The sequence below is a fragment of the Diceros bicornis genome, chromosome 5 (assembly GCF_020826845.1).
Source record: "Diceros bicornis minor isolate mBicDic1 chromosome 5, mDicBic1.mat.cur, whole genome shotgun sequence".
NCBI classification, from domain to species: domain Eukaryota; kingdom Metazoa; phylum Chordata; class Mammalia; order Perissodactyla; family Rhinocerotidae; genus Diceros; species Diceros bicornis.
This window is the reverse complement of record NC_080744.1, coordinates 40,209,373-40,224,869: the sequence shown is the minus strand read 5'-3', so window position 1 is coordinate 40,224,869 and position 15,497 is coordinate 40,209,373. Positions and strand designations below refer to the sequence as shown.

The following is a 15,497-nucleotide window of genomic DNA, read 5'->3' as shown; positions in this document are numbered from 1 at the left end:
GCCAAGCAAATAAAAATACAGAGAATCTTGGTGATTACTGTTATATTATTATCCAAACCAGGATCTAAACAAACAAAAAGGGAAAAAATGGGTACGTAAAATGCAGAAATGCCAGGATTAGAACTAGACTGAAACCTCACCCCCCAGGTTCACTGGAAATGCACCAAGGAGGGAGCTCCACCCTCAACATGCACTCACTCAGCAATGAAAACCAGCTCCCACATTCAGAGGCCGTCACAGGCTGCTGTTTACGATTCAATCTAATAGTCATGTCCTTGAACCCTCGGCTGCTACCCTAAGCTCTACCACTTGACTTCTAGCTTCATCTGCTCACTCCTCATCCAATCAATATATCAGATCAGTTCTACTCAAATACTGACTATTTTAATCCATCTGATTGCTTTCTGACCCCCCACCTCTCCCTGTGGCTCTGACTAATGGAAGGATGGATAGCCTTTGGTATTCAGATCTGTTATTAAGCTAACAGCAACTTCTGCCTGAGGCATTTTCACTGAGATAATTTATGTCAGAAAATAAGCTACTTTAGTTTCTGTCTGAGAGGCTCAGTCTCTGACATCATCCCTGAGGGCTTATCCTAAGAACACAGACTTTCTAAACAGGATGAGCTTTGGTAACATCTCACTACCATATCCACTGCAGCATTAGGAGTCTAATTTCTCCAGGGATAACAGCAGCATTATGTATGTCCCCTAAACTCTGTTCCTTTTAAATGTCAGCTGGGAACAATTATGAGAATGATTGGATTTTCAGTGAGCATAGGGATTTTGGCCACATAATGTACGTTCTGCCATCCATAGGGACTGTCCTTCTACAGTAGACAAACTTTTTTGATGAGGACAGGATATAAGACTATCTACTACGGGTCACTAAGTCTCAAATTGCTTCATCTAGAAATGAGGACCTGGCTTCCAGGTGACAAAGAACCAGGTGAGGCCAGGTCCTTCGTGGAAGGCCTTAACTTCATTCTATTTTTAATAGGTAGTAGTATGTAGGCCCCCACCCCCCTCTGCCCACCAGCTCTTTGGACTCTCCCTCATGCTTTCTTTAAGCTTCTTATGTCTACTTTCTCTCTCTTCTTTCCCAGGTAAACCTAGTAATGGAGAAATGGGAGGGGCATTTTTTGTTGATTTGGGGGTTGAATGAAGTAGGGAAGTATCGGAAGGAAACTGTTTCAGATCTTTTGATTCCCCCCTTTAGCCTCTGAAAGCCATCCATGAGCAGCCTGTATCTGCAGAGCTCAGCGGTGCCAACGGTATTTCAAGGTTAGGATTTCACCTCCATGACCTCACTCCTGTGCTTCAGGAAGCCAGAAAAGGAATACGAGCAGCATCATTCTGACTTTAAAATGAGGAAATTAAGGCATAGAGAACAAAAGAAAGTTATATAAGAGCAACAGTAGCAGCCACTGAAAAACAAATGATTGTTCTGATTTCAAGTCTTTTGCTCTATTCATACAAAAGCAAAACAGATCATAATTGCTTGGTTAGCCCAGTTTCCTGAGGGCACACCTGAAGGCAGCTCTGTGGCACCTGTCTCAATTCACAGACCGTGGCTGCTGCCCCTGGCTTTTCCCTCCTTGACCTCTGGGGCCAGTGGCTCAGGAAGAGAGGGAGTACACCGGCCTGCTCACCTTGAGGTGATAGAGCACGACACCTGTGCTGAGCACATCGTCCTCCAAGACCATTAGGTGTGGCAGGCTGGAGTCGATGACCACCCCAGCCCTCCTCCTGTTGATGTCCACTCTGTAATGCTCCACAAGGGCCTGCCACTCGTTCCACTTCCTGGTCCAGTCTTTAGTCAGCTGGTCTATCTGCAGAGATAGAGGAGGTGGTCCTAGACACTCAGCACGGGGAGCAGACTGAAGGTCACGTGTCATCCTGGCCCGATTCCTCATGGTATTACTTCCTCACTTTCCTCACTGTTAGTATTCAAAGCCACACACAGGCCATTGCACCTCCTCTGTCAGCTCTCTGTGTTTTCTAAGTTTTCTTCAATTAGCAAGTGTTACTTTCATAAATAAAAACTCCCTCAATAAATGTTATTTTTAAAGTTTTCTGCAATGAGCATGTATTGTTTTTATAATTAGAAAAAAATGCCATAAATGTTATTTTTAAAAATTGATTGGGATGTTAGTCAGACATCTATGTTTATAATTCCCTTTCCCCATCCTCCTTCTATGTGATCTATATTGGGAACCCTTTTGTGACCTAACACTTCTTTCCCAAGGCGCAGTACCTTGAGTTCTGATGTTCTTGTGTGTGGCTCAAAGACCCACAGAGCACCAAAGAACCTCCCCAGGGAGAATGAAGCCGATATGAAACTGGTCTGAAAGAATATGTAATAATAAAATAGTAACAATAAAATACTAAGGGCCTACTGTGTATCAGGAACAGAGTTTTAAAAATAAATATATCAAGGCCTGAGGCTTTAAGCTAAGACCACCTGGGGAACGTGAACAAACAATGTTGAATGCAGGGTCTTTTTTCTTCTTATGGTGGAAATTGACGTCTAGGCAGGAAGCTTATCCTGAGAATGGAAGATTTGAGGAAGCCCAGGAAAAGGAACTGGATTCAGCTTAGTACTTCGCTCATAAAGGGAATATTCAAGAAAAATTATGCAAAGTTTAGGTACAAGTATTTTATGTACTCTAGAAACATTATTTTTAAAGCTATAATCATTGAGTTCAAGTTTGAAAACAGTGAAACTATAGGACACTGGCATTGAGACCTGGCAGAGGCAAGTGGCAGGGCACTCGGGCCAACCTGGCAGAGCTCCCTGGAGGCACTGCAAAACACACCTCCCCTCTGCCTGGCTTTCATCACCCATTCCACACTGCCTAAGGTCGTAAGGGTGGCAAGTGGCAAATTCAAGTCTAGGTCTGCCGGCCTGCATACTGCAAAAATGCTAACGAGCCTGGAATGATTCTGACTCTTCTACTTCATCTCTTATGTATACAGGGATGATATTGTTTAAACCAAAAATCAGAACATATGGTCAAACGAGGAATTTTTGAGAAACTTCTGGATGCATGATGTAGTCCTAAAGTTTAGTTTGGGTAACAAAATGTTGACATGGCCAGATGCTTTAATAACGTATAAGTATGATGCAACAGAATACTGGAAATGGGGACAACTGGTTGCAGTATCTAAATCTACCTGTTACCAAATAACACCTGCCATTTCTTCCTTTTAAATGCCTCTGGGAATCACCATTTAATCTAATCTCCCAAAATGTCTTGTCCTTGCCCTCACGGGGTCACAACAGCAGTCTCTTTACTGGTTGGTCCTTATGCTTCCAGTCTTCCCTCCCTTCAATCCATCCTACATAAAACTGTCATATTATTTCCCCACTATACTCCTTTATTATGTCACCAGCCCGGTTCAAGAAGCTATGATTAATTCTGTTCATGTCAAGTTCAAACCTCCTAAACTGGCCCCAACCTTACCTCCACTACTCTCTACCATGAGTACCTACTCCAGCCAGCTTAGTCTTCCCCACACTGTGTGCTTCCACACGGCTCCTCACACCAGTCCATTCTCTCAGTTCCATGGCTTTGCTTATGTTATTCCTTCCTCATCCAAAATGTCTTACCCTTTCTCCCTATCTAACAAACTCTATCAGTCCTTCAAGGTCTAGTTCAAGTTCTCTGACTTTTAGCTCCAGCACTGTGATGCCTGCACTGAACATTCCATGCCATAATGACTTCTTCCTTCCTAGCGCTTTTCGTTTACCTCATAGAGTTTATTACATTTAACCATTCTCTAAATTGTGTTTCCAACTAGACTGCAAGCCACTTGAGGACAGGGACTTCTTTGTATCTCTTACAGCATCACACTGAGCACCTATTTGGTGCTCAGTGAATACATGTTGGTTGGGTGATGGTTGATTTACTGACTGGAAAATAATTTTTTTTTCTAAGCTACTGTCACTATCCAAAGGGAGTTATCATGACCTTTTGAGAGAAGAAAGCAAAGTCAGAAAGCGGGTCACCAGCCCTTCAGGCAAACAAATTCCCCACGCAAGGCTCCATGGCAACAAAAACTGTCTTTAAACTAGACAGAGCCTCTCTATCCTCACAAGGGAGCAGCCCTGGCCCAGGAAGAATAGAGGGAGATCAGACCTGCTCCAGGGTGATGTAAAGCACAACTGAGTCCACCCAAACACCCACCTTCAATTCATTTTGGAGAACCAGCTCCTTCAGATTTTCATCCTTTTCCACATTCAATGAACTGAAGTTTCTCTGCACAAACAAAGACAGAGATGAGCTTCGTGGATCTCACTCTTACTCTTGTGAAGGAAGATATGGTACAGATAAAGGAAAGACTTTATCATTAAAATCAGAAAACAAATCAGAAGCCTAAGTATTTGGGCTCAGACTGGCACAAAATGGGAGAATTCAAAGAAACTTTTCTGGAGGGCTCCATTCCCCAAATCTTCCCCCACACAGAACAAGGGCCACTCAGGCAAATGCCTTTTGAACAACAGAGATGATACAGTGAGAGGACGCCTACCCATCTGAAACTACACAGGTAATCAGAGTAATCCCCGTCCTGTCTTTGCTGCTGCCTCTACTCCACAAATGTCACTTAACTGAGAACAAAGAATGCAGCAGGGCTCAGATTCTATGCAGAAGAAAAGGGGCTCTTGAGTACAGAAAAGTTCTGATTGCCTGCATACCAGTTCGAAGCTCAGCAGCATGGCTTTCAGTCTCCCAATCTCTTCCCTGAGTTCTCTGATCAGCTTTACATTTGCATCCTGAAACACAGAGAACTCGGTCACCATTGATTGAAATCAGGCCCCAATCCAGCTATGAGATGCTACATGCAATTAGCTTGGAAGAAGTGGATTACTCCTTTGGAGTAACTTCTGGGGCAGTCTTCTCAAAGTGTGGTCCCAGGACCAGAGCATCAACTTCACCTAAGAACTTGTTAGAAATGCAAATTCTGCCCTCACCCAACGCTTAATAAATCAGAAATTTTGAGGGCTGGGGCCCAGCTGAGGTTTAACAAACCCTCCAGGTTATTCTGATATACACTAAAGTTTGAGAATCACTGCCCTAGAGCAGGAAATCAGGCAGGTAACACAAATGCCAGGGCATGTATAGGTAGTAGGTGCTAATCTTCCTGTATTGTGACTAAACTTAGTACCTGCCTAATTACATTGCCTTTTAAAATAGTCCATAGACCCCGTGGCTTAGCAGTTAAGTGCGCGCGCTCCGCTGCTGGCGGCCCGGGTTCAGATCCTGGGCGCGCACCGACGCACCGCTTCTCCGGCCATGCTGAGGCCACGTCCCACATGCAGCAACTAGAAGGATGTGCAACTATGACATACAACTATCTACTGGGGCTTTGGGGGAAAAATAAATAAATAAATAATTACAAAAATAAATAAATAAATAAAATAAAATAGTCCATAGATGGGTTATATATGTCTGGCCACCAATTCGTGATCCCTGCACTGGAATTTTTCACTAAAATTGCAGAGCAGATAAGGAACTTTTGGAATATTTTCATTATTATTCAGTTTTCAAAACTAATGAATTCCTTATACGCCCCCTTTAACCCAAAACAGAGAAATCACTGCAATTTGCAGAGAAAAAAATAATAAAACACAGGCATATATCAACATTAACTCAAAATAAAAGTAGTAAACACAGAAACTTTTAAATGATCCTTCTTAGAATGGCAATGGTGCACCGGGGATCTTAAGAGGAATGGCCTTAGAGAAATATCTAAAATAAACTATTCATAAAAGGTTACTGGGAAGTCAGTAGAGATAGAAGGATATGACACTGGAAGAAAGAATTTCACTCCCTCCTCATTTGGAGAACAAGTCTGGCAAGTTGAAGTGATTCCCAAGAGAAAGAAATCAATGGGAGGAAAAAAAGGAAGAGAACTTTGTGTAAACATTATCAGACCAGGACAAACCAGATGAAGGTCTCACCTCATTTACCCGTGGCTTGTTGATGATGTTTTTGGCGTTGGATGCATATCTCAGTGTGCTCATGGTCTCACTGTAGCTAGTGTGTGCAGGAGACACGGCTGAGGTAGAAGGCGAGAGTTAAAAAGTATGGCAAGCCCTCCAACCCAGCCCATAACCACTTGCCTTGCTGCTGTCGTCCCTGCCACATAAGAGACCCTTGATGAAATGGATGGTCATGGCCCTTTCTCTGAGGCAGAGTATGAGTCCCAACACAGAACCAGCTCCTGCATCCCACTCACTGGCAACCATGATGGTTTTGGAGTTGCCTCCAAGGCTGTCCTTCAGCAGCCAGGTCAACACAGAGTCCCGATATGGGATGTAAGACTGCCTCCGGGAGGGTCTCCATCCACTGCTGGTCCCAGAAGGACAGCTAGGGATCCCACTGTCACCACCATCACTGGCTGTGCTGTTGAGGCTCTGGCAGCTGCTGAATACTTGAGAGTTCTGGGCTTAAAAGACAAAAAATAATAAAAGTGGAAGAAAAAAGGAATTATGAAACAAATGCATTAAAACAAAACAATGGTTGGAGAGCACAGACTTAAGTATCACACCTCCTAATCCCTTTCTGCATGTGATAGGATGCTTTAAGTTTAAGCCCTGAATTAGACTTTGGACTCATGACATGAAGTATTTGAGTCACACAATTTTTTAGTCTCCCTTCTTTTTGAAATGAGAGTGCTGGGATGATGGTCATGTTGTGTTCTAAAACCACAGACAAATGTCAATTTTTCATGCCCCAAACTAGAAGGTAACTTTATCAAAAAGAACCTTGTATCTACCCCATTTTGACAAAATTAAAATATGAGTTGTTTTCCAAAGTCTCCCTCCCACTCTGATGATCCAGTCTATCAACCAAATACCTAAGGTGGAGATCACAATTCCCAGAGTCACAAGAGACTTGTTGATATTGGCTCCTTCAGTAATCCGGTCCTTACAGTAACTGGGATCTGCTCTTTCACTAAAACAGTCAATGAAAACAAAAACAAAAGCAAACAAGGAGACACTATCCTTATAATGCTGTTGAAAGACATGTTGTACCTCATGTAAAAGATATACATGATAAATTCCTTTTAGAATTCAGTTTCAGAAAATAAATGTTACCATCTTGTAATGAACTGGCATTCCTCAGCTTCTCAGGCAATAAAAATCAAATAATTCATTACATTTCTGTTTTCATTTTGGTTATCAGAGCACTTTCAGCTAACTGAAAATGCTCATTTACAGTAATATTACACAGCTTTTTGATATATTCATTTCCCCTTTTCTTTATTGTTGTAATTTCACCTATTAATGGCTTTATGGCATCTGTGCCATTAACTGTCAACTGTCTTAAATTCCTTTCTAAGTCAGTGGGAAATATGAAAAGTTCACACTTCCAGTTGGCTGACATAGTTTCTTCCAGACAGCACTTAGTTTTTAAGGGAGTGCTGCACCATATTAATTATTTAGTAGTTTTAAAATAAGAAAATTTGCCTCATTTCATCTTACACTTTTTTTGTGACCACATTATCCCCAAGACTGTCTTCTTTCTGGATATACAAGTGACCACAATTCATGCTTCCTTCTAATACTTAGAAGGCAGTATCTTTTCCCCAGTGCCACAATATATTTTTTTTTGTGTGAGGAAAATCAGCCCTGAGCTAACATCCATGCTAATCCTCCTCTTTTTGCTGAGGGAGACCAGCTCTGAGCTAACATCTATTGCCAAATCCTCTTCCTTTTTTTCCCCAAAGCCCAAGTAGATAGTTGTATGTCATACTTGCACATCCTTCTAGCTGCTGTATGTGGGACATGGCCTCAGCATGGCCGGAGAAGCGGTGTGTCGGTGCGTGCCCGGGATCCGAACCCGGGCCGCCAGTGGTGGAGTGCGCGCACTTAACCACTAAACCACGGGGCCGGCCTGCCACAATATTTTTAAAGCTTTCTTTTTTTTTAAGTAATGTACAGAGCTGCATAAAATCACTATTAAGTCAAAGGAAAAAAGTGCTATTTCAGTTACCTCCACTTATATAGAGCAGTGGTTTTCAATCTTAGCTATACCCTGGAATCACCTGGGCAGCTTTAAAAACTATTGATGCCTGCACTTTCCCTAACCCCACTAATAATCTGATTTATTTAATCTGAGCTGCAGCCCAGGCAATGAGAGTTTTAGAAGGTCCCAGGTGATTTTAATGGGCAGCTAAGATTGAAAACCTCTGAAACAGAACTTTTCAGTCCCTGGAAAACTATAATTTCTTAACATAGCATTCAAAAAATGTGTTTCTTTAGTAATTTTCTCAGGATGATTGAAATGCGAAAAAGGTTGGAACAAGTTTATTCCCTGTAAAGGGGGCAAGGACAAGGTCACTGTCAAGGGAGTAATTTCCCTTGGCTTTGGAATTCTAATTACCTGCCTGCTAGGTCCACAAGGTTGATCTTGCTAGCAATTTCAGAGGGAAAGTTGTTCTCCAGGATTGCCTGAGGGAGAAAACACATTTAAAGCTTATCATTTGGAATAATGTGGTTTTCTTCCCCCTGGATATCCTAATTAAGGTGATATTTTGGATTTTGTCCAACTAAAGAAATCTGTACTTTTTTTAATTTAGATATAATTGACATATAACATTATATTAGTTTGAGATATACAATATTTCATGTTTGAATATATTGAGAAATGACCACAATGTCTAGTTAACATCCATCATCACATGTAATTACAACATATTTTTCTTGTGATAAAAATTTTTAAGATCTACTCTCTTAACAACTTTCAAATATACAATACATTATTATTAACTATTAGTCCCCATGCTGTACATTACATCCCCATGACTTATTTTATACCAGGGAGTTTGTACTCTTTTAACCCCCTTCACCCATTTCGCCACGCCATCCTACCCTGCCCTGCCTCTGGCAACCATCAATTTGTTTTCTGTATCCATGAGCTCGTTTTTTTTTTTGTTAGTGATGTTGAACACATTTTCATGTACCTGTTGGCCATCTGTATACCTTCTTTAGAAAACTGTCTATTCAGACCCTCTGCCCATTTTTTAACAGGATTGTTGGTTTTTTTGCTATTGAGTTGTATGAGTTCTTTACATATTTTGGATGATAACCCCTTATCAGATATATAACTTGCAAATATTTTCTCCCATTCAGTAGGTTGCCTTTTCATTTTGTTGATGGTTTCCTTTGCCATGCAGAGGCTTTTTAGTTTGATATAGTCCCCTTGTTTATTTCTGCTTTTGTAGCCAAAGAGATATTTTGGATTTTTACATAACTCAAGAAATCTGTATTCTAATGTGCTCTGAATCAGATGAGCTCTCGATATCTGATAGATACAATCAGTAAAGCCTGGGTCCTCACTTCATTAAAAATATGAACAGGATGTCCACAGAGGAAGCAGGCAAATCCCCACGAAGTCCTCTGAGCACAACTTTCAGGGGCACCAGGAATTTTAGCACAATTTACCAGGCAAATCGCTCAACTTCTCTTCAGGGCCTCAGACTCTCATCATTAGAGATCCACAGCAGTGGGGGGCCCTGATGGAGGTCTCTCTCTCTTGTTAACCTGAGTCACAGCATGTTAACTTGCTAGCGCAGGCACTCTGCCTCTCTCTTCAGGGGCATCCAGCCCTCAAGAGCAAAACTACTTTTCCTTTTTTTTTTTAATTCAATGTGGGGTTTTTTTGTTCGTTTGTTTTATTTTAATGTTGTGCATCCATTACCAAAATCCAGTTTTAAAACATTTCCCATAACCTCCCAAATTCCCTCAAGTCTGTTTGCAATCAATCAATATTCCTATCCCCAGTCCCAGGCAACTACGCATCAACTTTCTAGCTCTATAAATTTGTCTTCTCAGGGTATTTCATACAAATGGGATCACACAATGTCTGGCTTCTTTCACTGTGCGTAATTATTCTGAGGTCATCATGTTGAGGCATGTATCAATAGTTCATTCATTTTTATTGCTGAGTACTGTTCCATTGTATGAATATACGATGGTTTGTTTATCCATTCACCTCTTGATGGAATTTGGCTGTTTCCAGTTTTGAGCAATCACAAATAAAGCTGCTATGAATACTTGTGTACAAGTCTTTGTATGGACATACAATTTCTTTTCTCTTAGGAAAATACCTCGGAGTGGAATAGCTGGATCATATGGTAGATATATGTTTAATTTTTAAAGAAACTGTTAAATTCTTTTCCAGAGTTGTGCCATTTTACATTCCCACCAGTAGTGCAGTGTATAAGAACTCCAGCTCCTACACATCTTGCCACTATTTATTATAATCACTGTTTTTAATTGTAGCCATTTTAAGTTGGGTAGTGGTATCTCACCTGGTTTTAATTTGCATTACCCTAATGATTAATGATGTTGAGCATCTGTTCAAATTTCTTCACTGAAGTGTCAGTTCAAAATTTTTGCCCACTGTTTTGAGTTGTTTTCTTATTACTGGGTTGACCGAGTTCTGTATATATTCTGGATACAAGTCCTTTATCAGATGTATGTTTACAAATAAATTCTCCCTATCTGTGGCTTTTCTTTTTATTCTCTTAATACTCTTTCAAAGGGTAGAAGTTTTCCATTTTGACCAGTTCCAAATTTCAATTTGTTCTTTTGTTCAATTAGTGTTTTTAGTGCTGTATTTTAAAAATCTTGGCCTAATCCAAGGTCACAAAGGTTCTCCCATGTTATCTTCTACAAGTTTAATAGTTGTAGGTTTTACATTTATGTCTACGATCCAGTTTGAGTTAATTTATGGATAAAGTACAAGATATGGATCAAAGTTGTTTTTACTTTGTTTTGGGTTTTTTTTGCATATGGATATCCAGTGTTCCACTACTATTTGTTGAAAAAACTATACATTCTCCTGAATACTGAATTGCCTTTGCAACTTTGTTAAAAATCAGTTGCCTATATGTGTGTGGGTCTATATTGGACTCTGTTCTGTTCCGTTGATCTATTTATCTGTCTTAACGTTAATGCCACTCCATCTTGATTACTTTAGCTTTATGCAGTAAATGGTTTATCCTGGAGAATGTTCCACATGCACTTGAAAATAACAAGTATTCTGTAGATGTTAAGTGGAATGTTCTTTAAATGTCAAGTCACACTGGTTAATAATGTTGCTCAAATCTTCTATATCCTTGCTGATTTCTGTCTAGTTGTTCTACCAATTATTGAAAGTGGGGTACTGAAATCTCCCACTATTGTTATTAAATTGTCTATTTCTCTTTTCAATTCTGTCAATTTTTCCTTTATGTATTTTGGGGCTCTACTGTTAGGAGCACATACATTTATAATTGTTATATCTTCTTGATGTATAAACTCTTTATCATTATGAAATGTATGTCTCTAGTATTTGTCTTAAAATCTATTTTTTGTCTGACATTAATATAGTACTCTAATTCTCTTATGGTTACTATTTGCATGGTGTATCTTTTTCCATCCTATTACTTCTAACCTATCTGTATCTTTGACTCTAAGGAGTGCTTCTTGTAGACAGCATATAGTTGGGTATTGCTTTTATCCAGTATAATTTGTACCTTCATCTGTTCACATTTAATATAATTATCGATATGTTCAAAATTATGTCTGTTTTCTATTTATTTTCTATGTCTCATGGTATTTTGTTCCTCTGTTCCTCTTGCACTGCCTTCTCTGTGTTAAATAAGTATTTTTAGTGCACCATTTTAATTTCTGATGATTTTTTTATTATATTTTTGAGCTATTTTCTTAGTGGTGGCTCTACAGATCACAATATGCATCCTAACTTATCATAATCAACTTCAAAATAATACTAACTTGGGGCCGGCCCGGTGGTGCAAGCGGTTAAGTGCTTGTGCTCCGCTGCAGCAGCCCAGGATTCGCAGGTTCGGACCCCAGGTGTGCACTGACGCACCGCTTGTCAAGCCATGCTGTGGCAGCATCCCATATAAAGTGGAGGAAGATGGGCATGGATGTTAGCCCAGGGCCAGTCTTCCTCAGCAAAAAGAGGAGGATTGGCAGATGTTAGCTGAGGGCCGATCTTCCTCACAAAATAAAAAAAATAAATAAATAAAATAATAATAATACTAACAATTCCTATAAAATATAGAAACTTTACTCCAATATATCTCCTTTTCTTCCTCATTCCTTTGTGCTATTATTGTCATATATGACACTATATATATGATGTACAATAACAGCATTATAATTATTGTTTTATACAATCTTATTCTTTTAATGACATTAGAAGAAATGAGCAAGAATATATGTATGCAGTCTTTTATATTTACCCACATACTTACCATTCTCAGCGCTTTTCATTGCTTCCTATAGACTTAAGTTACTATCTGATATCACTTTCTTTCAGTCTGAAAGATTTCATTTAGTTTTCTTGTAAGGGGGGCTGCTAGCAATGAATTCTGTTTTGTTTTGAATCTAGGAATGTTCTTATTTTGTCTTTTTTGAAAGCTAGTTTTGCTGTATATAGAAATCTTGGTTGACAGTTTTATTTTCTTTCAACACTCTGTCTCCTGAGGTCCAGTGTTTCTGATGAGATATCAGCCATCAGTCACGTAATTTTTCTCCTGTATATGATGAGTCACTTGTTTTCAAGATTTTCTGTTTTTCATTCAACAATTTGACTATGATGTGTCTAGGTATGGATCTCTTTGTGTTTATTTTACTTGGCGTTCTTAAACTTCTTAGATCTGTAGATTAATGATTTTCAACAAATTTGGGGATATTTTAGACATTATTTTTCAAAGTTTTATTATGCCTATTCTCTCTCCTCTGAGATTCCCATTACACTTATTTTGCAGATTTGATGTTGTCCCACAGCTCTGTGTGGCTCTGTTCATTTTTCTTCAGTCTTTTTACTTCTTCAAATTGGATGATTTTTATGGGTCTATATTCAAGTTTACTAATTCTTCTGCCATCTCAAATCTGCAACTGAGTTCCACTAGTGAATTTTCCATTTCAGTTATTATACATTTCAATCCCAGAATTCCCATTTAAAAAAATTTTTTCTATCATTTTATTGAAATTCCCTAGAGTCAATGTCATCATGTTTTCCTTTAATTCCTTAAACATGGTTTCCTTCAGTTCTTTGAACATATTCATATTAGCTGCTTTGAAGTTTTTGGGGGCTGGCCTGGTGGTGGAGTGGTTAAGTTCACACGCTCCGCTTCTATGGCCCGGAGTTCGCGGGTTTGGATCCCAGGTGTAGACCAATGCACCTCTTATCAAGCCATGCTGTGGCAGCGTCCCATATAAAGTAGAGGAAGATGGGCACAGATGTTAGCCCAGGGTCAATCTTCCTCAGCAAAAAGAGGAGGATTAGCATCGGACATTAGCTCAGGGCTAATCTTCCACACACACACACACAAAAAGAATGAAGTCTTTGTATACTAAATCCAACATCTGGAGCACTTAGTCAGTTTCTGTTGACTGGATTTTTCCTGAGCCTGGGTCACACTTTCTTGTTTGTTTGTTTTTGCATGTCTAATAATTTTTGGTTGAATACTATTCATTTTAGATAATATATTGTAACAAATCTAGATTCTGATTTTTTCCTATCGAGGGTGGTGGTTGTTTTATTTGGTAATTGGTCTGGACTAAATCACTAAAATCTGTCTCCCCCACAATATGCAGCCAAAAAGGTGTCTGCTCAGTTTTTTCCCTTGTTTTTAACTTTAAGCTTGGCTTCTTAGGGACCACCCTGTGTCAGCACAGCTTAGAGCTCAACCAAAGATTGATCAGAAGTTGTAATTGAACACCTTGAGCCAATAAGACTTCCATTCTCTGTTGATGGATCTATGTGTGGGCAGGAGAAGGCATTAAAAGTTCAGGCAGTTTTTAAGTTCACCCCAGCATTCATTAGCCATAGGGCCCTCTTGTGTCTCCTGTGCACATACATGCAGATTCTGTTGGTCAGGGCTGTGTGGGTGGCTTGAGCCCACTTAGTCTCTGCTGCATACGTGCACAGCTTCTGTTCCTCAGCATATGTGAGGATCTTATCAAGCCCCCTCTGGCTGTATCATCTCCCAGAACCTCTGCTAAATCCCCAGATATTCTGCCAGTTCATTTCTTGCCTAAAACACACCCATAAACTCAGGCTAAGGGAGCCACTGGCCCTCCTTGTTTGCTTGCCACCAAGATCACCACTTTAACTGATGATTCTCCAAAGCAAGAGAACAACTGTGGCAGTGGCAGCAACAAAGCTGCTGGTTTTCACAGCCTTTTCTTCCCTGATTGAACAACCTTACTGATAGAGATTGGGGTGTAGGTAGGAACGGGAGCAGCCCAAGGCAGTACATCACACATTTGCGCTGTTTTTACCTGCAATTCAGTAGTTTTCCTGAATAAACGTTTTTCAGTTTACTATATGCCTGTGGTCTATTCTTAGAACAGAAATGGTTACTTTTGATGATTTTGTCCATCATTATAGTTGCTTTTGGGGGATAGGATTTGTCGACCTCCTCACTCCATTAGAATGAAAGTAAATCTTTTTTATTCTAATGCTTATTTTCATTTCAATGTTGCTTTTCATTTTAAATGCCATACTGATCACATACATATGAAAGTGCTTTGAAATGTTAAAAGCAAAATAAAAGTAGAAGATGTTTTGATTAGTCTTTATGAAATGCCTCTACCTTTTCTAGGTGTATAGCTTAATAGACTGTATATAGGTCCTCCTTACATTAGGTCATATCAGAGGACCTGTAAATTGAAGAGTAGGAGAAAAGGAAAAGAAATAGGAAAGGAGACAAGAAAGCAGTCAAAAGGGACAAGGAGAGGAAGAAATCTAACCAAATATAAGAGGTAACCAACCTGTGTATAGTGGATAGTGAAGATGGCATGGGATCTGCTGCTGGCCTCATGAACATGGGTGGCTGCTGTGATTCTGTGTACACAAGGGAAGACAGTTAAAACAAGGATTGTTTATGTATGGTGGATCCTTAAGGATCCATGGGGAACACAAGAAACGTTAGTGCTGAGGTTCACAGATGAGAATCATAAAACATCCATATTTAGTCCAGTATAGTTAGGAGAGTGGTCCAAAGAGGGCAGAAGCAGTGCTCTAGGTACTGATATCTGAGAAGAAAAGGGAGTGTATCTTCATACTTAAAAAAAGTTCTAATGTGGTTTAGTAATAGAAAAATCAGAAATGAAAAGTGGAATACTAGAGTGTCATCAACATGGAAGACATACCCATTAAATCAGACAAGTGGAGGTAGAAAGCTTGCTGGAGAAGCTTCAAAGACATAAAAAGTAAGTTGTGGCTAAAAAGAGAATATTAATCTTATAGTGCCAGAAAGGCCTATATGAGATCTTGAATTATGTCAATGTCATGCTTAAGCCTGATGGAATTCATAGCCTCCCTCAGAAACTCACTCTAATGTTAACCCTTAAAGTCAGGAGAGTCTTTCCTTTATCTAAATCTAAGTCAATCATGCTTCAGTTTAAGACCATCTCATTGACTTCTGTTCTCAGAAAAGCTGGAGAAATGAAGAAAAGAGTCAAAA

The 15,497-nt window shown here is 39.7% G+C and overlaps 1 protein-coding gene across 6 annotated transcripts in view; it reads right to left on the bottom strand.

The window, feature by feature from the left end:
* The window catches only part of STARD9 (StAR related lipid transfer domain containing 9), a 114,557-nt gene that overhangs the window by 40,158 nt on the left and 58,902 nt on the right, over positions 1-15,497 (bottom strand). For 5 of the 6 annotated variants that reach the window (XM_058541363.1, XM_058541357.1, XM_058541360.1 and 2 more), the window contains 8 exons: positions 14,803-14,875; positions 8,393-8,460; positions 6,864-6,961; positions 6,243-6,452; positions 5,965-6,062; positions 4,699-4,776; positions 4,190-4,261; positions 1,652-1,831 (listed from right to left, as the gene is read on the bottom strand). In XM_058541363.1, the coding sequence (XP_058397346.1) occupies positions 1,652-1,831; positions 4,190-4,261; positions 4,699-4,776; positions 5,965-6,062; positions 6,243-6,452; positions 6,864-6,961; positions 8,393-8,460; positions 14,803-14,875 (877 nt within the window). The remainder of the gene's footprint in view (positions 1-1,651; positions 1,832-4,189; positions 4,262-4,698; positions 4,777-5,964; positions 6,063-6,242; positions 6,453-6,863; positions 6,962-8,392; positions 8,461-14,802; positions 14,876-15,497) is intronic. The other variant, XM_058541359.1, reaches the window with a different exon arrangement.